This window comes from Uloborus diversus, chromosome 9 (assembly GCF_026930045.1).
Source record: "Uloborus diversus isolate 005 chromosome 9, Udiv.v.3.1, whole genome shotgun sequence".
NCBI lineage: Eukaryota > Metazoa > Arthropoda > Arachnida > Araneae > Uloboridae > Uloborus > Uloborus diversus.
The window spans coordinates 78027830-78054960 of NC_072739.1; the positions used below are offsets into that span (position 1 = coordinate 78027830).

Here is a 27131-nt window from a genome sequence, read left to right on the forward strand (position 1 = left end):
GGATGTATTTCTTACCATTCATTTTTCCTTTGCATAAACTCTTCTTGCTAAGTTACCCAATAAGTTCTCTATTGGGTTAAGATCTGGATACTTAGTTGGTCATTTCAAAGTTTCAACATTGTTTACGTGCAGCCTATTTTTTGCACTGTTACTCGGATGGATAGATGCATTGTTTTGCTGATATTTTCCATTTTCTCCAGCAATAAATTCAGCATTTGATAAAAGATGACTTGGGAGGACGTTTTGATATGCTTGTGAGTTCATTTTACCTGAAACAAACGCAACTGAGCACACATCATTGTAAGCAAAGCACTCTCAAGTTCTGACAGGGCCTCCATCTAATTGGCGCTTGTAGAATATTTCTTTTTCTTTTCGTAAATCATGCCAATCGTACTTCCGTCCGTTTGGTCCATCCAAACTCCACTTCTTTTCGTTATAAAAAATTATTTGTATTCATTTGTTATCCCAGGTCATGATTTCCTAGCTAAAGTTGAAACGCTCTATATTGTGCATTTTCAATAAATGAGGTTTAAGCAATTTTGCAGCATTAATAAAATTTCCGCACCTTCTAATTATGTTAGATATCGTTTTTTTACAAACATTTAAACCTATCGTCTGAATAAGTTTCCTGGTTGAGTATTTTTCAGGTAATGTAATAATTTCTAAACTCTTCTTCCATGACGCGAGGACAAAGCTTTAAATTTTCCCGAGTTTTCTTTTTGCCCTAATTGTGTTTAAATCGTAAAAAAATGTTGACTTCAGTCTTCGATCTTCCTATTTTTTCGCAATAGTACGTATACTTATCCTTGTTGAAGAAAAAGTTTCAATCTTCCCTCTTTCTTGAACAGTTAACTTTTTACCTTACGATATCGTCACAAGTAGGACAAAAACTTTGAAGACATTAATCACAAAACTGCAAGTTGAAAGGTTTCCACAACCTCGTTAACTGATGTGACATTTATATTACAGTATAAGTACTTGCAGTTTTTTAAAAATACTAGTGGCCTTAAAGTTTTTACTCAAACTGAAATGCTAACTTTGAATGAACTACTGCTTTTCTGGTTATTGCATGCTTTACAAATCCCGTTTTTTGCGTTATTTATTACCAATGAACATTAATAATTAATAATGCAATAATATTAAAATCCCTTTAATTTCATTTTCCTTTTTTCAAAGAAAATTATACTGACCTTAAAGTTTTTACTCAGGCTGTAAATGTATAAACAATGCTTTCATCTGTAAAAATGTGTGTCTTTGCGTTGTTTTATTTTTTCGTTTAATTTTCAAGATTAAAGATATTTCTTCAGTTCTTAAACTTTTATTGCTTGTTTTTTAGCGAAATATATTTATGAATTCCTCAACTATATAAGTTAAATAAATAAAATTGAAGAAATCTATACAAATTTAATTCATTCAAAAGTTTATTTTACAAACCGATAAAAATAGCTTACGTTTCAGCAACCTCTCAAATCGAAAATGTATGGAAAATTGAGACGTGAAATGTGTTTTACGAAAAGAGGAAGAGTATAGATGAAGATATTTTCCAGATAAACACGTCGTAGAACCAACTTCTGTTGCTTTTCCATCATTTTCTTGGTACAAAGAGGAAAAGTTAACTTAATTCAGTTTTGAATAAAACCTGTGTCTATTGGTTTTTCAATATTGCTGTATAACAATACCTACCAAGGATACTAGTACTACTTCGATCCTTAAAGCTGATGTGACTTTCTTTTACTATTTGCATTGTGTGTTTCCTTGTCTTTTCAACTGCAAAGAACCAAATTTTATTGTAAAAACACACCTTATTTTAAAAACCAGAAATATTTTTAACGCTTCTGTAAGCGTCTTTCATGCAATTGAAATCTTCACCATAATTATATAGTTGAACGTAACTTCGCGTTTTTTGCTTTAAACAAAATTTAGCAACCTGAAAAATGGTAGGGAAATAACTTTAAACATGAAGGAATGTTTGAATTTTTTGCTATTTCTTAAAATACAAAATGTCAAGCACACTTACTGTTATAAAAGTGCATCTAACTGTTGAAAAGTTTGCTCATCCTGACATCTACCATGTCATCATTAGAATTTTATATTTTAGAGAATTGGTCACTCTTATAATTATTTTAGTTTTCATACATTTCACTCCTCCAAAATAAATGATACTATTTCAAAAGTATTCAGGAATTTTTTTACGCCTTGAGAAGCTTTGAGTATATTCTCTGCATACATGAGCATATACCAGTTTGCTTTCCCCGTACAATTCAATTGCATACAGACCTTACTATGCAAGTTATCTTCCATATTTTAACTTTGGCACTTAAACCGCTTTGTTTTAAATGTGATACCTTTTGAAAAAGAGATGTCTGAATATTCTTTTTTCAGAATGATGATAGTTCTGTTTAGTTTTTATATATGAAACTTATTTGATAATAAAAATCCTGTCACTATTTAGACCAAAACTATCTTTATCTTTCCAGATAAGGTGGAAAAAAAACCCACCTGAATCTGTTGCACTGCCGGTCGGAACTAAAAAAGAAAAAAAAAACTTTTTCTTTAGTCAATCGAATCTCCAATTTAAACGAAAGCGAATCCTTCTGTCCACAGGGAAATCCTAAATGGAGGAAATGGAACACGCCGCACACGGGACACACGTTCACACTTCTTCGGAAGAGGGAACTGCGGTCTTGAGGAAGGAAAGTTCGTATTTTAGAAGTAAAAAGATGCTGCTAGGATTGATCGATATTCAGTCAATGGTGTTGAAAAGAATAAGAATAGAACTGGGTTACTTCAATGAATTGGAAGATTATACTGGTAACTAGTTTTAATACAGTGAAACATTTGCATAACGATACTGTCTATAACAATAAACCTGTCTGTAAAGATATTTTCCTTGGCCCCAGCAAAATGTCAGCCTGAATAATCAAACTGTCTATTAACGATAACCTGTCTTTAACAATATTTTTTTAGGTCCCACTATATCGTTGTAGACAGGCTTTACTGTACACTGTTTTGTTCTGAAGAAAGCAGCGACAACTATTTAAAGAAGTAAACAATATAGCAAAGCAATCATATAAAAATTAATCCACAAGGAGCTGGCATTCATTAACGCTTTTAACTTTGAGCAAAAGGACCCTTATAATTTATGAAGTACGTATGATCCGCAGGGCTGCGGAGGTGGAGGCAAAATATCCGACTCCGCCTTTCCCCCCCCCCTTTTTTTAAAGCAGTCTGACTCCGACTCCGCAAACACTGGCAGAGTTGCGGATTAGGAAAGGAAATGACCAATCCAGACTCTTCGAACATTCAACTTCCATCTCCTGACTCCGACTCTTTTACCCCCAAACCATTCCGTCTCTGACTTTAGAGTTCTGCTTAAATTAGATCTTTAGAATGTAATTTTCTGCCATTCATTTTTACAAATGTAGAATTTTCTATCAGGTGCTCTAGTTACTAGTATTTCTAAAATAAAAATCCCATCTTTAAAACTGCAGTTGGGACAAAGCAACTATGGCAACATCATAATTTTGCGATTAGACTCTGCGTAGCCTTCACTAGACTGCCAGGTTAGGTTCGCACTAACTATAGTTCTATGTGCAATAACCCAAGTGAAAAAAATAAATTTATACATAGTTTCACTAAATAGCAAAATAAAAGCGGGATTCCATGCGTGATTAACACCACAAAAGAAAATCCTTACGGAATGTAAAACAAAATCTATTACGGCATACTTAATTTAGAACTGAAATTCATTATTAACAAACATAATGTAAAGCGATCAGTACGTTCGGTGCTTTTTAAGCTGTTTCTTTTTTTTATTACTACTTCATTAAAAAAATATATACAACGTTCTCACATCAATTGAATGAACCAAACTGTACTACTTTAAGGTCCTCATAATCAGAAGCTGATGTAATTAATGTCTAATCTCTCATATTAATTTATATATGTTTGATTTGTGCATTGATTATAAGAAAAAGTAGTAAAGATAATGCAGAAAAAATCCCTTCAAAATGGTAAATAGAAAATGTATAGGAAAATGAAAAATCAATCTATTACTATAAACACTTTAATGTCATTTACCTTCCATGTCCACATATCTTTCCACAAATTATCTAACGCTGGTAAACTGTTCTTATCATCATTTATATTAAAACACTGTTTATTTTTATTTATTGGTTAAATAAAGTTTAAAAACAACCGTGCATGTTAACTCATTTTCAAAACAACCGTAAGTTGGAAAAAAAATTTGCATTGTTCCTTTTACTGGGAAGAACTAGATTTCTTTAGTTTAGATGAATCTTCATTCAATAAATTTCTGTTTGAAACGATACAACAACTTCAAAAGCCGAAACAAATCCCGAAATTTCAATCCATATTTTTTCTCTGTAACAAATTATAAATGAAGATTCTTCCAACATTCTGCGGTCATTATATTTTATTTCTTAAATTTATTTCCTTGAGGTTTCTGGAACTCTAAAGCATCAGGCGTAATGATTGTTCTTTAAATTGTATCTTCTAAAGGAATTGCGAACAATTGAAAAGGTATGTTGTACTCTTATGGGAGAAATACAAAACTCCAGCTTTATGCTTGATAAGAAAAATAAAACAAATGCAAAAATATCATGTATAAATAAAGAAAAATGAGTCAGAAGGAATTTTGGATTTATTTTATCCGTTGAGATTTCCACTTGGATTTGGAATGTATATCCTATCATAACTTTGGATGAAGCTTTATGAGAAAATGATATTTTTTTTCTCTCTCTCTCTTTTGGCAATAAATAGTGAAAAGAACTTTGTCTTGTTTCACTTTAGTATTAAAAAAGTATCATATACAATACATTTCTTGATTTGCTCTAAATGAGAATTCCAATGAAAAAACTGGTTGGTTAAAACGGAGAAAAAAAATGTGCGGATCTTAAGCTACTTCATGTAAAATTATGATTTCTATAGGTAGTAGAAAATAGACATTGCTCTGAACACCATGACCACGGAGATAAATTCATTTATCTCATCCTCGTTAAGCCGAAGATATGCAAAATGTTCTAGATGAGGTTCAGAGTTGCTTGAAATGTTGACAAAAGTTACGCAAAAAATTGTTTAGGGACAATGAGGGCTGAATTATTCGTGGAAATACAACGTTATATACCAATAGTTAAGGTGCGGTCAAAACTTTACAGTAATGTGATATCATTAATTTTCTGGTATTAAAATGTTCTGTCTGTATTTAATAACAAAAAAATCATTAATACATACTCGATTCGTTTTTATTACGAGAACTAAGTTATTTACCGCAACATATGATTTTTCTCGATAAATCTTAAGGCTGTAGCAAAAAATCCTCGAAAAGGTATAATTCGGTTAAAAGCTAAAAAATATTTTTTTCGGTTGAATAAAAGTCTAAAGAACATCTAAGGGAAGTTGCAGAAATGTGTCTTAATTATACGATTAAAAAAAAAAATAAAAATAGAGCTATCTCTGAGACCTAACGTTCCCTATTATGTCCTACTTATTCACCTCCCCTGTTACGGGAATGCAGCGGTAAGTCTTTATAACTAATCTTGTCATGAGTTCTTTTTAAGGAATTAGAATGAACTAACTTCTGAATTTTCTTTTCAGAGATGGAATTGGAACGTGTGTGCCCTCTCCTGCTAGCCGCCTTGGTAGCCGTGTGTTACAGCAATTCCCTCAGATCAGGACTTGCATACGACGACCAGGCTGCCATAAGAGACAACAGGGATCTCAGACCCCACACACCCATAACCAACATATTTTTTAATGACTTCTGGGGTACTCCTTTGAGAAAAGTAAGAGCTTTTGTCTAGTGATGGGCATAATCGAGTTATCATAATCGAATCACTCGATTATTCAAGATCACTCGAGAGCTCTATTATCACGAGTTCTCTATTATCAGTTCTCGAGTTCACGATTTTATAATTTCGAGTTCTCGATTATCGCATCTCGAGATCTTGATTGTCACTTTTCGAGTTCTCGATTGACGCCGCTCGAGATCTCGATTATCACAACTCGAGTTTCAAAAGATCTTGATTATGAATAGCTCGAGTTCTCGATTTGGAAAGATCTCGATTATGTCCATCACTGCTTACTTCTATCTGACACAGCAAGCGGATAATCAGAACATAATGTCCTTTTTGCACTTTGAATGATTTAACGTATTTTGGTTAAACACATTTTTTTAGTAATAAAATTTCTTCACCCCTAATTTATTCAATAAAACAGTACCCATTATAGTGCAGCTAGGTTAGTTGAGCTATGATCTTGACAAAGTTTACCACTTTTTTGGGAATTCAGCGAAAGAAGAAACGCGTTACTGGCACGAATTTCAATTCGAATATTTTTGAAAACCTGCTGCGAAAGTAGCCCACTTTAACTGAATTCCAATTACCCTTCCCTCTTATCCGAAACAGAGGTAAATAACTCAGGCTATCATATCTTCACTATAGCTTTAAAGTATAAAGTTGTTTTCCGTTTGTCCATTTGTCTATAAAGATAAGCAAAGTGGAAACTTCGCACAACTTCTTAATGTAGTAAAATGCAATGTAGCCTTGCTTGAATTTTTAAGAAAAGCGATCACTCTACAGGCTCTTATCGAGACACAAAAGTTATTGTTGAATTGTCCGACCATTTATTAACTTCGTACGGGATAATACCTCATCCATAGGGGGCAATTGTGCATAGAATTAAAAACCGTTGGGGCCCTCCAAGTAGTACCTACGACATTTACCGTGTTAAAATCTACCAATTGCTGTTAAGGCAATAGTTATGACATGGAATTCAGACTATCGAGTTCATATGAGCATTGGAGTACGCGCTTCAATATCCGCAAGGTAAAAATTGGCGGTCAACATGAGAATAAAGCTGTGGTTAAATAAGAAAGAGTCGTAGTCTATATTTGGCAAATTTCGCACCACATCACAGAGGCCTAGATGAACGTTAGACCCTATTGCTTTGCCAAACAGTGGGGAGCAAAACGAAGCCAAAAAAAGACATAGTGTGCTGTAGTTTCCTTATTATAGTTGAGGTTCCCTTACTTACTCAACCAAAGATTTCTCAGCTATGCATTGCTTAACACTTAAAGGATAAGTCAATCATTAATGGATAATATTTTAATATAATTTTTATAATCTTACCTTTAAAATTAAAAAAATAAGACTAATGCTCATTTTTTTTTGGGCACCAATCATATAAAGAAAATATTAAGTTGTCAACTATGACAAATCAATTCAACAGAGAGACTGATAATATTTATTTGCTACCCACCTATTTCCTGCGGCGTAAATTACAAGCTCTTTCGTGTCCTTATCGTTAGAGAACTTAAAAAATAAATTTTAATATGCATTATTTATGTAAACTTTTTAGAAATACATATACTTAAAAAAAAATTTATTGTTAAAAATGTCTTATTATTATTATTCTTTCTTAGGAGGGCAGCCACAAGTCATACCGGCCGTTGACAGTTTTGAGTTTTCGGGCAAACTACGCCGTCCATGGCCTGAAGCCATTCGGCTATCACCTAATTAATGTCCTACTCCATGCTCTAGTATGCTTCCTCTTTTACAGGTAAGTGCTTTTTTTTAGTTTATTCATGAAATGAATTTACAGAAAAGTTTAATCGTCATCAGACTTTCAGTCACTGAACTTAATGTGCAACAATTACGTTGAGTACAAATACTCAAATCTACCTAGTTGAGTTGTTACGCCTTTTTTTCTAGCAAATAACTCTTAACATTACCAGTTATGTAATAAAATAATTCCATTATTTGTCTTTTATTAAAAGTTTCCTGAAATATTTCCGGCATGACAAATTACTTAATAGTAAAAAATTGATATAGTTAAGCTGTTTCACAAGGGATGAAGTCATTGCCTTTACATTTATTTATAGCTGTGAAATGTACGAAATCACTGAAGAGCATAACGGAAACAAATTCTATAAACAAAAATGGCAGTCATCGGACTGTTCGAACGAAGCTATGCTTTTGTTGAAAAACATAAAGTTACAATGTTGAAAGTATATTGAAACGGCAAACCGAATTAAGTTTCAGTCAATGCAGTAAAATGTATCAATAGCTTCAGTCTTCCAGTCCCACAACCGCCTTTTTTTCTCTCCCAAAAATTTAAAAATGATCACGCTCCTGGGTGGGTTAAAACATTCGGCTAACAAACAAACACGCTAGCTGATCGCTCCACGGAGGCTTCGCTACAAATGAATTGCTAAAAAAGTTAATATAAACAAAGATCTGCGAATATATTTCGAAAGTAACAGGTAACTTTTTTTTTCTTTTTTTAAGTTCATTCTGGTCGCTAATTTCCCAAAAGAGTCATTGCCTCAAAAAAAGAAAAACTTTTTGAGAATGACGTAAAAGATGGCTGGGAACGAAAAGCTCACTGCTTTGAACGCTTATAATATGCTACACCTTGCGCGAACCATGGCAAAACTTTCAGATGTAATATTTAAAATGTTCAATCGCTTTTTCTCTTCACCCTGTTTTCCACGGTGATAAATCAAGAAAATACCTTTCAATTAAGATTCTGAGGCGTACTTCGGATTTTCAATGTGCGATAGACACTTGTAGAGACGTTAAAAATATTTATGACTGCTAATAATATGCTCATATATATCTAAAGCGGTTGGTATGTTTTTTACTTCCAATCCAATATGTGTCTCCATTAATGTGTCAAAGTCATAATAACAACTCGAAAACAAACCTGCTTTTGTATTTTATTAGTAACCTGTAAACATTTCGTACGATTCAACACCGTAAATGGCAATAAGGACTAACTTCAGCAGCATAGGGACTAACTTGGACCCTTTGATGCCCACAAGCACTGAGTTAATTTCGTTCCATCTGAATGATGAGCAAAGCTCTTGCTAGTCATTGGTCGATGCGGGTGCACAATAGTCAGCCACGTGATGACTATAAATTACAAAGCCTATTCATTGCCCCACTTGCTCTAAGCAATAGAATAGAAAAGCTAAGCATTGTGCAGCGATATTGATTCATTTTCGTTGAAGTTCCTGCTTCGTAGGGAATGTGTGCAAAGAAATTCAATAAAACATTATTTAAGTGAAGTATATTTTATCATGGTAACTGGCATAAATTAGAATTATGAAGATATATTGATTCTGGTAAAATGTATTGGTAAAAATTTCTAATCATTGCAATGTGGTTAGGGAGTTGAGTTTCGAAGTTATGAATTTGAAAGTGACCAGTCTCAGTTTAGTTGTTGTTTTTTTTTTTGGTGTATAAATGTGGTTATTGCTATTATAAGAAAAAGTTTTAGGCATTAATAAAAAAGAAAGTTTCATTCTGAGCACGGACGCAAAAAATGAAGTTACAAAATGAATACAAACAAAATGCCTTTTGACAATGTTTAAAACTTATATATTTTAAGACTTTTAAATGAGGAATAAAGGAGTTTCTTGATTATATACTCGACATAAAAGAACGCTTGATTTATGTGCAATACATACTGATGCATCTGTTGCTTTTTAAAGTGCTGCTTTTTAAAGATATTGTCATAAATTACATCTAGGAACTTCAATTAACCGAAATGGTTAGGACCGGACCTCTTTCGGTAAATCGAAAATTCCAGGAAACAAATAGAGTACTTAAAAATGGGAGGACTCTGAATTACAACAAGTAAACATAGATAAAATAGTTACTGAGTCTGACGTTTTTAATTTTAAACAATAAATGTGCTCAATAAATATCACTGAAGTCAGAAACTATTATGTAAATTTAATCAGACATCATTATTAATAACATTCATTTAATAATGTAAGTTTAATCTTAATATGTTTTATTAAAACAGCAGTTAACATCTTTTTTTTCCTGTTTTAATTTTGAAAAGAAATAGGTAGTAAATATTATGAGTGACACTTACGTAGGACTTTTTTTTTTTTTGGTTGATTATATGTTTCCGTAGAACTGGACTGATTTATTTTTCCATGATGGTGTGTTTTGTTATCTGGATTAAAACAATATATTCTAACTATTACCAAAAAATGTGTCTTACAGAGGAAGAAACCTTAGTAACTCTTTCGTACTAGCATATTGTTCGCAAAAAAAAGAAATACATTTGAGCTCAGTTCAGTTACAAAACTAACAAATCCGTGGTGACCTGTTCAAGGCGTCGGACTTGTGACCGGATGGTCCCGGTTCGATCCTAACCAGTCCATCGTCTGCATTAATAATGACTGAAGAATGTTAAATATGCTCGACAACACAAAGTCCTCGCAGTGAATCGATACCTCTGGGTGTACTAAATCAAGAGCTGTTCGGCTTCTGGTTTGGTTCTAACACCTATGCACCTATGCCAATAATGTATGCTTTCTCCAATATTTCATGACATAACAGTTAAAATCATTACGTGCAGAGAACACGTTCTAAGTATATATTGAACTTAAGAATTCAAAATTTTTTATTTTAGGTGGCCTATTCTTGAAATGTTAAACCAGCACAAACTCAGCGCAGATCCACCTATTAAACGAGGCGCTATATTTCGAATGTTTTTTTTCAAATTAAAACTGAATGAATGATGTATTTTAATATTTAAATATATTTCAAGAGGGTATTCAGTAAGCCTAATTAACCCTACATCAATATCTTCATTCATAATCACATACCAAATTCCTGAAAATAGCTTTTTTTTCCTTGAGTCCAAAGTAGAATTATTCCTCAATAGAGAATATTTTAACTCGAAAAAATAGTAGTGATGTAACAATTGTTTCAGAAAAAGAAGAAAAGAAAAAAAATTATATTTTACGCTTCTATCTTCTAATTTTCAGTCCACTTTCTCCTTAATAGCTCAAGATAAAATATTCCTTTTCCATCACAGAAATAAGAACGAAAACAGAAAAGAAAACAACAAAGAAAGGAGCTAACAGAACAAAAAATAGAAGCAAAAGAGGAGAAACTCGAGGAAAGAATACAAATGCTACATCTAGTTTTTTTCCCTCCTCTCTCTTTTATTATTATTTTTTAAAAACACGTTCGTGCATCTCAACTCCTCATTCCGCGGGAAAAACGGCACCACTTCGCGGCATTTCGGTCACGTGCCAAGTCCTATCGATATCGCGGCAAGAGTATCGATTTTCGCTACTCCGAAACTCGAAGCACTCGCTCGCCTTTACCTAAGGCCTAATACCAAACGCCGTGCGAAATATTAAATGCCCCCAAAGCAGGGAAGAAAGGGGGAGGACTTTTTGGGCGGAATTTTGGCCCGAAATGTGTTGTTGGATACACTGTACAATGTTAAATGTTGCATTTGGAATCAGCTTATGATGTTTTGGACGGAAAACTGTCTGTTATAGTAAATGTTTCTAAAACTGGAAGCTAATTATTTAGTTACTGTTTGATTTTATGATACAATTTAAAAGGCAGCATGATCTATTTTGTTTTTTATACGTCGCCCCAGCTACAAAAGTGGCATACCTCAAAAATTGAAAGAAAAAAAAGGCTAGAATTAATAAAATGTATTGCTCTTTTTAGCCACAAAACGAATAATTTACAAAAGTGGTACATCGTGCCGTTTAAGTGATGTAACAAATACTGACACATCATGAAAATTTCTTGATTTAGAAAACAAAATTCGAACTTCAAGAACGGATCATTACTTTTGACTACGAGTAATAATCAGGAAACATAAAATATAAAATATTTTATGCGTATAGTAGCACGAGAAAAAAAAAACGACTAAAAGTAGAATTGCATAAAAGCTTTACTTTCTCCAATGCAGTTTTTTTTTAACTGTCCTTTCTGTTGCTGATGTACAACAAAATGTTTTACCATGCAGTTTATTATTTTTCTATGTATGTATTATATTTTTCTATGTATGTTCATATGTATGTTTCCAGCATCGTTTAGAAAATGTCTACATTTACTAATTATTCACCATAAATATTCGCTCTGATTTCCTGTCTTCGGTAATTGAATGTTGATATTCACCGGTTAATATCAACATTATTTTTAAAAAAGTGTAATAATATTATTTTTAATTCTTTGTTTACTGTACGGGACAATAGAGAAATAGTAAGATAACTGGTTTTCTTCAAAATGAAAAAAAACTGAAAATATTTTGAAAATTAATGTACATAAAAGAACAGTAAAAGGTAGGTGCTAGTATTAAGGCATGTCGGCTAATAAGGCCTAAACAACAAAAATACAATTTAAAATGTTCGTATCCACTCAAGGATGCACAGGTAGCTAGCACTCTTAGACGGCGCTTCATACTGGTCGCGACATGCTGCTCGCTTTTTGCGACCAGTGCGACGCGATTCGTTTGTGCGAAGCTGTTGTGCAACACGAATAATAAAAAATCATCCGATTGAATGTTAATTAATTTTTGTAACATTACACTTTTAGATATAGTTTTGCGCTCCAGTTTTCTGTTGTCAATGCTTCTATCGATATTTAATGTCAGAATTATATATATAAAGCAACTACTCTACTTTTGATTACTTTGTACATGACGTCAGCGGCTAATAAGGCCTACCAAATTTGATCGTAGGCCTTATTACACTTTGTTTTGGCAACAGTGTTGGTCAGTTTTACATCTTATTTTTAAATTTTTCTCAATACATTATGGATGTTAGTAAGTAGTTACGATTATATAAAAATTGGTTTAGTATTATAGTAGTACCCTAAGCAGACCTTCTGAAAAGTTTTACCACATGGTTTACTTTTCAATTTCGGACGATGAAAAAGACTATATGCAGCTCACTGCATTAAAAAATATAGCATTTCAGGAGCTTATGATTACACCAGTAAAAAATTATGGAAAAGCACACCAATTGTTAAAAGAAAAGCCATTAATTATCATAGAACACCAGTCATCAAAGACTTGTTTGAAAGAAACAAGAAAGAGAAGAAAATAAAAACTACGTAAACCAGTAAACAATCAATGAAGGAAATTATACTAAAGAAAACGATGTGCTATTTGGTACTGTCACACTTGTGAGCGGATAAGATGAATGACATGAGACTATAGCTAAAATGCGGCAAGTTGTATTATAAGGAATGCATCGGTGTGACAGTTTATGACAAAGATAATTTTGAGTGTCCTGAAGGTTGTTAAAGAAAAACTTTTTTCTCGTTTTGAAAACTTTAAGCATGAATTATGCAAACATATTCAAATTGATCTCAATCATCAATGTTAGAAGCTCATTTTGACTATTTAAGAGTGTTAAAGTTCTTAGACCTTTTTATTCTACCACAGTATGATAAGGTCTAATGACAAGGTTTTAAAAAATGTTTTATTTCATGCTTGTTTTCTGCAAAACTGGAGATTTTTTGTTAGTTTCTTGTAGTAATTGTTCTGTATGCGAATTTAATACTACAATTTGTTGCTTCGGAGGCATAGTTTTTATTTCAAATATCCCTTAGGTAGGCCTTATTACCCGCCCCTACCTTACTTTATAATAAAGCTTTCAATGAAACATTAGTTTCACATGTTGCAGTAAATTTGTACCTTAAAAACATTGGAAAAAAATATTATTTTTTATTTGTATGCGGCAAAGGTAAAAATAGAAGATTTTTGAATGAATATTTTCTGCTTGATTATAAAAAATAACTTTTAGCAAATTAATGTTTAATAAACGTGTTAATAAACAATTGAACAAAGAATTTAATAATAAATGAATTAATTAACTAATAAATGAAAAAAACGAAAAAGTTAATGAATTATTAAGTGAAAGCACGCAAATGAATTATTTAATGAATGGAAACGAAAGTGATTTAATAAAGGACAAAATTCATTTGCTACAGTCTGCCCACGATTTATTTTAAATTGTCCAACGTCCAGTTAAGACAAACTATCTGAATGAGGGGGAAAAGTAAAAATTTGATGTGCGTGCATCCATTTCCGCCTGTAAACCGGATGTTTGATTTTCCATTTAAACGGTGGTCTGACTGTTAATGACATGTTCCACTTAAAGCCGCGTGTGCACTCAACAAATGTTATCAAGCATTTAAAATAAAAATATGCCTAGTTATTACTAATTAAGTTATTCCTTGGACGTCAGTAGATCTCCACTATTACCATGTAAAATTTTTTTATGATAATTACCAAAATTTAATCATTTTATAATAACAAAAAATATTTTGGATTAACCACAATATATTACAACTAGTTGTAACTCCGCACTGTGCTTCAAATCGTTTCATAAGGCATTTCACTCTTTAAAAATTTCAAAGAAAGAACATTTGAAGAAGAACCGAAAAAAGTAAACGGAAAAAAGTAAGCGCACAAGAGAAGGCATGTAATTTGAAGACATCAGTACCAAAACCTCGTTAAATACAACGTTGTGATAATTTGATCATCGCTCACCTTTTGGTTGTACGTAATTTCAATGCAAACATAAATATCATTAAAAGTGTGGCTGAGTAGTGACTTATGAAAAAGCAGTAATTGTGCATGTGAAAAAACAGGTTGTGGCAAATACAGTCCTGCCTATGTGAGCATCTGACGGGAATAAAAGAAACATTAAAGCGATATTTATTGGCACGGATTCGAATTGGCGCCATTCTGATTAACAGTCCGACACCCCAACAAACTTAGCAACTGCGCCTTCTTTTTCGAAAGCTATTCATTGAAGGAATGCGTAGTGAAAAAACAGTAAAAAAGCTTTTTGCCGAAAGAAAGTAATCAGATTATGCATCTATGTTTTGTCATTAGCCAGCATGATACGATTTAAAATTATTCGTATAACATGGGATTTGATTAAAGAATGACGAATATCTAACGTAGCAATTGAAACAAACATTCTAGAGAAGTAATAAATTAGATTGAAAATAAGTGTTTTTATTTTTGAATATTGAACTGTTTCCCATAGCAGGCTGCTTTAACCGTTACTGCTTAAATTCCCGCACATGTTTCTCTTTTAATCGAACACTTAAAATTCAAAACCAAAACCAGTTAACCTGAATCCGTTTTTTAAGGGTAATTTTTCGAACGTAGACAAAATGTATTTTTTTTTTCAGCGGAAAGCAGAGGAGTAGAAAATGATTTCTTACGAATGACGTTGATGATAATTTTAATGTTTTATATCGCATTTGCGCGAATAAAAAATTAAAGGTTTACTGGGTGAAACTCGTAGTTTCAATTTGGCCTTCGTATTTTTTTTTTTTTTTCATTTGTACAAAAGGTTGAACACTATTATTAGAAAAATCTTCATTTCAGCATACAATGAAAATGTTTTTCTGCACAAAAAGGATTCCCTTGAGGTAAATCTAATGCTTTTTTGTACTTACATTATGCTTAGTGGTCTGAATGGAGTCAAAACTTTAAAAAAAAAGAACACCCTTCGATTAACAGTCAATTGATCCGAATGATAACTGTAGCATGCATAAAGGAGTCGAAACACCAAGTAGCATTCCCACTGCATTTATTTTATTACGTTTTTATGTTATGAGTACATGTAATGCGTAATACTAATATAAATTTGATATTATGTCGGACAGCCCAAACTTGCCCGAAGTTCAGATAGTTTATGGCCGAACGCTCTACCGAAAAAAACTTATCAATTTAACCGAACAACTAAGTCTAGTGCTTTTAAGCTTTATGAAAATATGAACATACGCACAGGCTTTTTTTTTTTTTTTTTTTTTTGCGGAAAGCGACGTAAAAAAATGGAAAACTGCATTAGAACTTTGCTTTTAAAAATATGCATAAGAACTACAGGCTGCATCAAGGTTTTGAAACAGCAAGGGGCGCTTTCGAAAACTTGATGTTTCAACCGTAAGTCTTCTTTTCGTCATTAGCCAGCCTGATAAGTTTTAAAATGAGAGGGGAATAATATATAAGATAAGATGTTGAAGAAAAATGTTTTTATTTTTGAAAATGTTTACAATTTGTTACCGCAGGCTGCTTGAACTGTTCATTTAACAGCACGGTTAAAATACAAAATAAATTGAACTATGCTCTTTTTTAAGCGTCGCTTTTCGAATGTAGTAAAAATGTGATAAGCTATTTGTTTTTTTTTTTTTTTTTTTTTTTTTTTTTTTTTTTGCAAAAGGAAGAAAAAATATACATTTTACCCTTCAAATTGGGGTAGTAATTTCTTTATTTGTACAAAGAGTCAAAAACTCATTAGAAGAATATATATTTCAATATACGATTTATTATTTTTTTCTGAACAAAAAACAATTCTATCGTAGTCTGATATCTTAAACCTGTTACTTATATTTTCGCTTACATTATGCTTTAATTTTCTTACCAGAGTCAAAGCTTAAAAAAAAAAAAAAAAAAAACGTACATTTTAGAAGTAATTTAGCACAAAGTCACATCAAGTTTTCATAACAGCAAGGAGCATTTCCTTCTCATTTATTCTCTATCCTCATATTTGTTATTCACTTAATTAAGTGTTCATGCAATGCGCGATATTTCTCAAATTTTTTTGATGCAGATCGTCCGGACGCGGGCCCGAACACGCATTCTCCTGGTTACGAGGAGAACGCTCTACCGATCAAGCTATTCAGCTCTGACGGTCATAGTGCAAGTTAAAGTTATAAGTTTAACCGAAAACCTCATTCTGGTTCTTTAAAACACGTTTTTCGGCTGAAAAAAAAAACAATTTTTAGACCGTGCGTCTATTTTTCGTCAGTAGCCAGCACCATAAGCTTTAAAATAAGGTGTAAATCAAAGAAATCGATCAAGAATTGAGGAAAATCTGGCGTAGAAACCAAAAACAGGCTACAGAAATAATATATAAGGATATACGATTAACATTTCAAAAATGACTTGATTTTTTTTTTTTTTCAATTTTTAGAGCTATTTGTTTTTTGTCTAGAATTAATTATAATTTTAAGAACGTAGTTAAAATATTGCTTGATAGTAGCCAGGTGGTAATGCAATCTGAGAAAATATTTTATCATTTCACTTCGGCGCACTATTTCATTTGCCCCACCTTCCCTAATCTTGTTCATATTTTTTTTTTTTTTTTTTTTTTTTGCGTTTTGTCCCATTTAATATAAAATGCCCCGTACTAAAGAAAGTTATGGACCAAAGTAAAGGGTGTTATTTTAGAGGTATAGAACTTTAAGTTGATAACACTGTTTAATATGTGTGCCGTTTTGATAGCTGTCACTTATTTTGTGTTCAGTTCGGTTTGCCATTTCATCATGAATAGACAACAAGGCGGTGAAACATGCCACACAGCTCGTGTCACAATTGAATAATTGAAAGAAACGTTTGGTGAACGAATAATTTCGCGTAATGGATCCGTGAAATTGGCGTGCAAGATCATGCGATTTAATACCGCTGGATTATTTTTTGTGGGGCTAGGTGGAGTCTCTAGTCTGCACCGATAAGCTACAGACGATTGACGCCTTGGAGGAGAACATTCGCCACCTTATTACTGACATACGGCCTCTATTGCTGCAAAAAGTGAGAAAATTGCACTTTCAAATTGGACTTTCTCCGAGCCAACAGAAGGTGGCCATATGCCAGAAATCATATTTAAATAAAAATGGCAAAGAATCATATAACTCTGTTTTATTTGAACTTAAAGTTCCCTACCTCTAAAAGAAACAGCTTTTATTTTACTAAAAGAAACAGAAAAGCTGAAACAAGATAAATTAATTTTAAAAGCCATCAAAAAAGCTAATTTTGAGAAAAATGCATTTGAATTTTTGGTTGACGGAATTTCCCCTCTGCACCACCTAAGTTTAAAACAAATATTTCAGCTGCCTCACGGAGTTTAGTATATAGTTTAGTATTGGCCCTAGGATAATAGAATGTTCGAAGAGTACTTCAACCCCTACTAGATGGTATTGTCATTCAGTTTGCTTAAATCTCTGACGAGAAGATCCCCCTGTACCATTGCTTATTGAATTCAGTTAACTGTTCGCGATCCATAAGATAAATACCACTCCCATTCATGAGCAGTTTTAGTGCCATTCTTAAAAAACCATATCTCGTCGAGTTTCCTTCATGCTCATATTTCTTACAGCTAACCAGACGATTTTAAAAGTATACTTCAGCAATCACTAGATGACATCATTATTCTGTTTCTTAAAAAACACTCACTGACGGGGTTACCCCCCCCCCTGTACCATTGCTTCTTGAATTTCACTAACTGATCGTGGTCATAAGAGTAATACAACACTCATCCATACGCCTTGTAGTGTCACTCTTAAAAAAAAACGATATCTCAACGAGTCTCTGACAGTTAAACATGCACGAACTGCAATATCATTTATTTTCCTTTGAATAAATTAAACTGAGATAAAACTTCTTTCAAACTTCAACCCGCCTCTCATATAAAACTCTGAACTATAAATCTCGCCTTCAAATTCTTAAATGCGAGTTTATTTAAAAAAGACAAACACTTGAAATAAGATTTCCGAAGCAAAGAAGATTTCAAAGTTTCGAAATCTGCGGAAACTTCGAAGTTGAGGCACTTTCTTTTTCTTTTTTTCATTTCCAGCGAGCAGCACTTGGCTTTGCGAAATCCAGATCGATGACCAAATTGTGGGGTCTTTCCTTGAAAAATGGCCGGCTTTCATCATTGGAATCCGAATTTACGATCGAATTCTAGCTTTTTGGCAAGTCCTAAAAACTGTCTGTGATATGTCGCCATCCGCTGAAAAGGCAATATCCTAGAAATCGTTTTTCGAAGCTGCATTGCAGATAAATTATCACGTTCCTGTTCTAGTTTTATTATTAGAAATGCATAATACGGAAATCTGAAGCTTCTTTTCCTCAAACATGTCAATGTCAATTCTTTTTAATAAATCGAGTTGTTAGGACTGTTCTTAAAACTTCAATCTTAAGTTGCATGCATATCAGTTTAGCTCTTGTATGGTGTGGCTATATAAGAACATCGTACATCTGTATGGTGTGGTTATACAAGAACATCGTACATCTCCTGTGCGGTGTGGCTATACAAGAACATCGTACATCTCCTGTATGGTGTGGCTGTACAAGAACATCATACATCTGTTGTATGGTGAATATTACAGTTGATACCTAAAGTTGAGGTCCTAGGTAGGCTTCCATTGAAACGTTTTTCTAAATCATGCTGTATAGCTGCACCTACCAGTGTCTATATCTTGCCTTGGACTTGTACTATCTCTTGCTCCAAGACAAAGGAGATATTCACCTAACATTTTTATTAGTTAGCTCCAAATTTTTGATTTTGACACTATCCCTTTGATTCTCATTGTATTGATATGAAGCAGTGAGAAGCAAAGGGCTGTAAGTGCCAAAATTTAAAATATCGATATAACCTTTGTAATTGGTAGGAAATCTTCTCCCCTGCATTGGTGCAAGGGATAATACTGCCAGTCTTGGTTGTAATATACATATACATATAGATAAATAAGTAAATAAATAAATGTTGATTTTTTAAAAATAAATGTTTCAATACGTCTATAACAACTACATGCAGCAGTGAGAAGCAAAGGGATAAACGTGTAAGTGTCAAAATTAAAAATTTCGAGATAACCTTTGTAAATGGTAGGAGATCCTCTCCTTTACACTGGTGCACGGGCTAATACTGGTAGTCTTGGTAGGTTCTGCTATACAACATGATTTAGAAGAAGAAGCAATGCAGACCTACCTAGGATCTTGAAAAAAAATCCACTTTCATCCTTTTGTTTTTCTCTGCCACATACAGGTAGTTATCAAAATAATAGAAACACTCAGCGACAAGTGTGTATTGGGAATTACTACTCTGCCGTAAATGTTCTGTTAATAAATCTGACTATAATCATTCACAATGGTGAATCCAGATGGTGATTGAGTTCTGTGGTTACTTTTGCTGCTATTGTTCGATATGCAGACATTAAAATCCGCTTTGATGCCCATCGGTTTCGTTCACTAAGCTTCTCTTCCATTCCACTATTTTTCTTTGCCGAGTTTGTCTTACCGCGCTGTGTGTATGCTGTCATGACTTTAGATACTGTACCTCTAGAAACTCTAGAAAGTTGAGATGTTTCAGTTACACTTGCTCCAACTATATGCTCCAATAATTTGTCCTCTTTTAAAATTTGAGAGGTCCGACATTTAACGCGCTTGAAAAAAATCCAATACTGCCAGAACTTCAATTGAGCCCCCATATACTACCAGAATATGTACATTGCTATTTATGAAAAAAAAAGCAAGTTTTAATCTTTATAACTTACGAGGCACATTCAAAAATGCCAATTTTATTCACAGGTGGTTCCATTATTTTGTTAACTACCTGTATATCTATCACCAGAAAATCCCTGCTACTACAATATCTTTTCACCTCGGAGTTCCCGCACAGAGCTGAGCATATAACCAAATGCTAGTTTCTGTTCATGACATCGTCTCTCCCACAGTTTTCGTTTTTTCCCACCTTCAATCACACTTAACGTTTTTCTGGTTTCGCAACTATTTAAAGAATTTTTAGAAGACAACAAATGCTTTTGTTAATTTAGCAATATTATTTTCTATTTTTTAAAAAGATAAACTTACTTTAAATCCTGCTATAACTATAATATTTTTTATTCTTGTCGAAAAACTTACTTTTATAGCTGGGAAAAATGGAAATTCGTTCGCAGTGAAAACTGTCCCAAAAAATTGAGTAATGTTTTAATGAAATTAATTTTTTAGTCTGGAATATTTTTCCAATTTTAAATTACTTTTTTTTTTTATTTTATTTTTTCATTTAAATCACGAATTAGTTACCTATAAACGCGTCTCCAGTAAATATTTTCGAGAATAAAACTTTTTCATGAAAAAACTACAATATGCAGGCGGGGAGGGGGCATGTACTTCTGGGAAGCATTATGCCCCCAAAAACGTAGTCCTCATTTTGTTTCTTTCAAAACAATCAACATCATTTTATAGTGAATAATTATTTACCTGATTATGTGGTCCGATAGAATCCAAGTAACCAACAGCTTTTAGGGCTTCCAATTCGTCATTGGAAAAATGGCGCCGTAAATTGCTCCCGCCTTAGCAATGAAACTCCTCATTTCACTTCAGCTCACTAGCGGCTTTTATTAGAGAATCGTTCTTGAAGCAATAGTTGTGGGACAATAAGATCAATACGTGATCTCCCGTCCAACTCGGTATCCTACTACCACGCTGTCGATTATTGTACTTTGAGTCTCATCATACATTTAGGATGGGATAAGTAATACGAAAGAGCCTGCGGGTAATTGGGTTATATTCCATTTTTATTTATTTTCCGGGTTTTTTTTTTTTTTTTTTTACTTTTTTCGGTTGTGTTTAGGACATTGCTGCAATTCTAAGTATCAAATTCTTATCTAGAATGGATGAAGCAATTTCTGATGAAGCGCTAATCTTTTTTATTGTTACTTTAGAAAAAGGGCGATAAATGTTAACATAAAAATTGTTTTGATTGTTATCAAAATGACTTTGTTATACATTACAAGTGTGTAATGCTGTAGTATTCAGTTGAAATTTGTCTTAAAAAACTTAAGTTGTTAGAGATGCATCGAAAAATTTATTTAAAAAAAAAAAAACAATTCTTATTTATCTATTTATTTGTTTTTATTTATTATTGAAACTCATTTTTAGTTAATTATTTATTTTTTACTTTGTCTGGTTGTGTTTCGGAAATTGTAGCATTTCTAAGTATCAAATTCTTATCTGAGATGGATAAAACAATTTCTAATGATGCGCTAATCTGTTTTATTGTTACTTTAGGAAAAAAGGCAACACATGTTGGCATAGCAATTGCTTTGACTGTTATCAAAATGAATTTTTTGTACATAAATAATGCTGCTGTAGTATTCAGTAGAGATCTGTCTTAAAATTTTAAGTTTGTATATACGCATCGAAACATTTATTTTAAAAAATCAATACCTACTTATTTATTTATTTATTTTTATTTATTTTATTAATTAATTAAATTAATTTTTATTTATTTACTTCTTTTTTTACTTTTTCTGGTTTTGGTTCGGACATTGTTGCAGTTCTAAGCATAAAATTCTTAGCTGGAATGGATGAAACAATTTTTTATGTAGCGCTTATCTGTTTTATTGTTACTTTAAGAAAAAGGTCCATGCATGTTGGCATAAAAATTGCTTTGACTTATCAAAGTTAACATTTTGTACATTGCCAGTGAGTAATGCTGCAGTATGTAGTTCAAAATTGTCTTAAGAACTTAAGTTGCCATAGACGCATCGAAACGTTAATTAATGCATTTTTCTTGCTACAGTTAACTTCCGATTATCTGCGAGCGTATTATCCGCAAGTCAATCGATAATCAGGAACATGTATTTTCGAAGCAAAAAGAAAATACCAATAGCTGTTTTTATCTCCCCCCCCCCCGAAAATTTGTACTTTTTAACTTAGTTGTTTTTCTTCTTATTTATTTATTTATTATGCTTTTTTCATCGTATACATACTTGTTCTTTATTAATGTTAAGTTCTTTTCTGCAAAAATACATAACATTTTTACTGTACTGTACATACTTTCACTGTTTTTAGAAAGTATTATGCACCAATACAGCTAAGTCTTTGAGGAAGCAGTTTTTACCTTATTTGCCCCCCATTTTAGCTTTTTGTGGTTTATCCGCAATTTTTGTTATCCACCGCACTTGTGCCACTCAATTCCGCAGATAATCGATAGTTTACTGTATGTTAGAACTCTTACTGTACATTTTTGGAGTGATACTCCATTCTTTAAACATATTTAGTAAAATGATTGCTAGGAGATGGTTGTTCATAATTGACAAAGTAATTCCAACAACTTTAAAAACTGATTTTAACAAATCTGTTTAATTTTCGTTTTGTGATAATGCATAAATTGTAAGAGAATTTGTAATTTTATTTAAAAACGTTTTTAAATTTTTTAGGATAGTTGGGAATCATTGCGGTCCTTTGTTTAAGGAAATATAGAGGAGGGTGGCCCAAAGCGGGTAGGTCTTCCTATGACTCCTCATGGTGTGTAAGCGGCGATGCATACGTATGTCGTGTTTACATGAACACCCCCGAGTTTTAATCAGTCCCAGCGAAGCAGCAGTGAAGCGACATGGCGCAGCCAGGCTTAAAGTTAAAAAAAAAAGATCATTTTTTTTAGAAATGTAAGTTTTGTAACTTGTGATTAGTCGAAGACCAGTTAATTTTTTTAACTGTCAAAAATATTACTTTATTCTGACACCATCCAAAAACAAACTACGATAGCCATTTTGTGTCTTTCTTTTTTAAATTTAAGGTTATAATTATTAAAATAAAAAACTTTCCTTCGGGCAAAACGGGTCGGTCAAAGCGGATATAGGATTTAATCATATATTTATTTATAATTTCTTGACTCGTGTGCTGACTTAGATTTTCTATTTCAATTGGATAAGTATTTAAAAAGTCATTTTTTAGGATGGCAATTATTTTGTCGATTATTTAATCAGTTATTTCTTTATATTTTAAATGTGCTGACTTTAAATTGGATAAATACAACTTTTTTATACATATTTTTTTATTAATCGCAGGTAGCTAGTCATTAATTTTAACTATTGATAACTTCATACTTGATTGGCAAATGTACGAGTACCAAAAAAAAATTAGTTCAGCTAACCCGCTTTGTGCTTCCTCGTAGGGCAAAGCGGGTTTTTCAAATGTTTGTAGTGTTTGATAATAAATAAGTATTGGGTTTGAAATAATACAAAAATCAGTTTTAATTTTGAAGTTAAAGAACTCTGCTAGGAAATAAAACCGAAATTGTTGCGATAAAAATCCAAAAACTACAATTTTCAAGCTTTCTTCGAAAACCTAACCGCTTTGGGCCACCCTCCTCTACGCATCATCTATTACGCATCATCTGATTGCAATATACTGGAAGAATTTTAGCTACCTCTTTCAACTGAAAGAGGGTGCTTAACCTCCTCCCCCGAACTTCATTAGTATGGGGAGGGAGGTTAAAAAATACATTGAACTGAAAAAAAAACAATGCTACATATTATAATATACACTAGTAATATGCATACACATTGCAATAGAATAATGAATAAATAAAAAGGGGGGGGATTTAATGTTTCTGAATTTGTGTTATGTTTTATGCTACGGCTAATGTTAAATTGAGGGGTCATTGAGCACCCTCATAAAGTTTGAGTAAGAAGCTAAAACTTTTACAGCATAATAATATTAGTTAGTCTAAATAAAATTGGGGTTGTCCTGGGCTGCAGCTGAAAAAAAGTTTTTTTTGAACCACCCTACTGCCTCAGTTACCATTAATGAGCACAGAGAATCTCCTTTGGCTGGAAGCGAAATTTGTAACCTCAAGTCAAAAATCTAACGCCTAACCGATCATGCCAACACGATCCTAAAATTTGTCACTGAAATAGCACGGGACTTTAGCTTTGAGAACCGGAGCAATGCTCGTATTCGAGCAGTGAGTAAGATAAATTTCATCTTAAATCATGTTGCGTCTAATCATTTAACTTCGAATATTTTAATGAAGATGTGTGATATTTACGCATACAACAAGAAAAAATAAATAAATAACTTATTTTCTCATAAAAAAAATAGGTGAACTAAAAATCAATGACTTAATTAACAAAACAGAAAAAAAAATCATTAAAAATCCAAACAAAACGCAATTTAAAGCATTTTTTTTCTATCCCACTATGACCATAGCAGCAGAAACAACGGTAGCTGTACTTATTTTATCCATAAAAATATTTTTATTGAGTCCTTAAAAAAATAATTATTTTGACTCGTGCTTCTAAATACAATAATTTACTTAAACATATTTACCAATGAAGATAAAATTGGAAAACTAATCATCATTTATGTATTATAGAAATATGAGGCAGCAACTTGTTTCTGTGTTAACAATGGAAATACTTGTAGTACTCCTGTTCGCTATCTAATTTTATTAGATACCACTTCTTGTAAGAATAGTTAAGAAGCAATAAAATGAATACGTGACTCCCCATCAAGTGTGTTTATCGCAAGATAAGTAATACAAGCCGCCTGCAGGAGAATTGGCCCGTATAAGGTTTATTCTTATATTGTTTTCAGAGATAAAAGCGAAATACGAAGTTAAAACCAACTTTCAGACTAATCTTACATACTTAACTACGCTTACTTATGCTTGAAACGGGATTTCTGTACCCAAGTTTCTTGCAAATTTTCTATATGTTCATGTTTTTATATTTTCTACACATAATGCATTTTTCCCAACAGTAAAAAGTCTGCATTTTTTTCAATTTTCAGCAATTCTAGAAACGTTTTTGCAACAATACCTGATTTAAGGGAAAATAGGTGGGAACTTTAAAAATCCCAAAACGTGCCAAGGAAATAATCAGTAACGTTTTTAAATTTTTTTATAGCTCACTAGTAAGTAATTCATCCAATTTTTTTACTTTTTATTTTACGGTAGCAAAAATGTTCCACACTAAAATCCATGCCGTGGAAGAAAATGTTGGCACATTGTATCTCATATGACGCTTCAGGGTCCCACAGACCTAACATTATTTGAGGTTACACGGGTTGGACAAAAATCTAAAGCTCTCTATTTCTTTTTTTTTTTTTGATCCAGACCAAAAGCCGAGTAATCCCTGGTCCAGTACTCCCACAGGTACTGATTCACTTGAAGGACTTTGTGACTACGACATATTTAACGTGCCTCAGTCACCCTTAACGAACACGCAGAATCTTCGATCAGCTGGCAACAAACCAGGGACCCTTCAATTACAAATCTTACGCTTTACTAATTAGACCACCACGAGTTCAAATATTGGCATGTGATATTCATTTTTCTATCCTTCCACCGCCCCAAGGAAAGCATGTACCTTTTGTACAAGCTCGCATTCTGGCACCAATTAGTTCTTGAGGGGTAAGGGTATAGGAGGGTAAAATGAATAATGGCTTTTTTTATTCGTTGGCCGCATTGATAGAAGTTAGGATTATTTTAACATCTTAAACTTATTGATTAAAAATAGAAGCAAATTGTCTTGAAAAAAAAAAGATTTTTGTCTGTGTTCGTTAGGACTTTAAAAAAAAGACCGGTTGAAAACATTATCATGCCTCCAACTTAAGACATAGCGTTATGTGGAAAATGACGAGCGATTCTTTTCAGGTCTATATTTGGGATACTATTTGAAAAAACAGCGTATAATTAGATTTCTAATTAATATATTTAAGCTATTAACTACAGAGCAGCGAATAGTAATCAAATGGGTGTAGCTCTATGTTGTTCTGCATATGTATCTATATACAATGTCAAAAGTACAGTATGCAACTTTCAGAAATGAAATTTGTCATAAAAGTATAAAAATTATTTAATGCTCCTTGAAGCCAATCGTTTATAATTTGTATTATAATGAGCTGTTTGCTATCCATTTAATATATTTTAAAGCTTATTTTCCCGTTACGTGCGTCACCGGTTTATTGTTATTCATATGAAATGTTAAGGGGAAAACTATTTTATAATGTCTTTATAGAAGACTAATCCAAGCAAATATGACACAAATATAACAGTCAGCGCAGAAAAAAAAATTGAGAGCAGAGCAAACAAATGCAAAACTAAAAGAACAATATTTTAATTTATAAAAAGATAAAATACATTTTACCATAAGGGGATCATAATGGTTTTGGCATTCCAATACTACTTAGTAATGCATCTGTTGTTGTGGTTTCTGTCATGTTCATGGTTAGGCAAGATATGGTTCAAATTTCCACACCCAGTTCTGAAAATCTGGCAAATGTTGGAAAAAAATCAAGAACTGACTGGCGGCATTTTCAGAAGAAGTTTTAATACCAGACTAATGTGCAACAGTAACGTGCAGAGCCAATTAAAATAAAATTACAGGTCTTAAAGGTATATATTTAATATAGATGACAAAAATAAGTTAATTTCTTATTAAAATTCTAAATAACTGAAACACAATCAAGGGGATATTTTTTTTACAGTTTCAGCTTAATAACTGCGACACGTGAAATCTTTTTAAATTTATTTATTTATTTATCATTATTTTCAGTTATTTATACTGTTTTTTTCTATTTTAAGTAATCTCATAGTGCATATTTTGGACCAGTTTGCTCCTAAATACAACGTTTTAACTTGTACCTGCTAGTTACAAAATCCAAATATCTAAAAAAAAAAATGTACCATAATAAATTAAATTGTGTCCAATAACTGTCGTTTCCTTCAAACACATGTGTTCTTTACAAGG

At 32.6% G+C, this 27131-nt stretch overlaps 1 protein-coding gene across 1 annotated transcript in view; it reads left to right on the top strand.

Moving 5' to 3' along the window:
* The window catches only part of LOC129230329 (protein O-mannosyl-transferase Tmtc3-like), a 192155-nt gene that overhangs the window by 63212 nt on the left and 101812 nt on the right, over positions 1 to 27131 (top strand). The window contains exons 3-4 of the mRNA XM_054864728.1: positions 5617 to 5804; positions 7442 to 7578. Of these exons, the coding sequence (XP_054720703.1) occupies positions 5617 to 5804; positions 7442 to 7578 (325 nt within the window). The remainder of the gene's footprint in view (positions 1 to 5616; positions 5805 to 7441; positions 7579 to 27131) is intronic.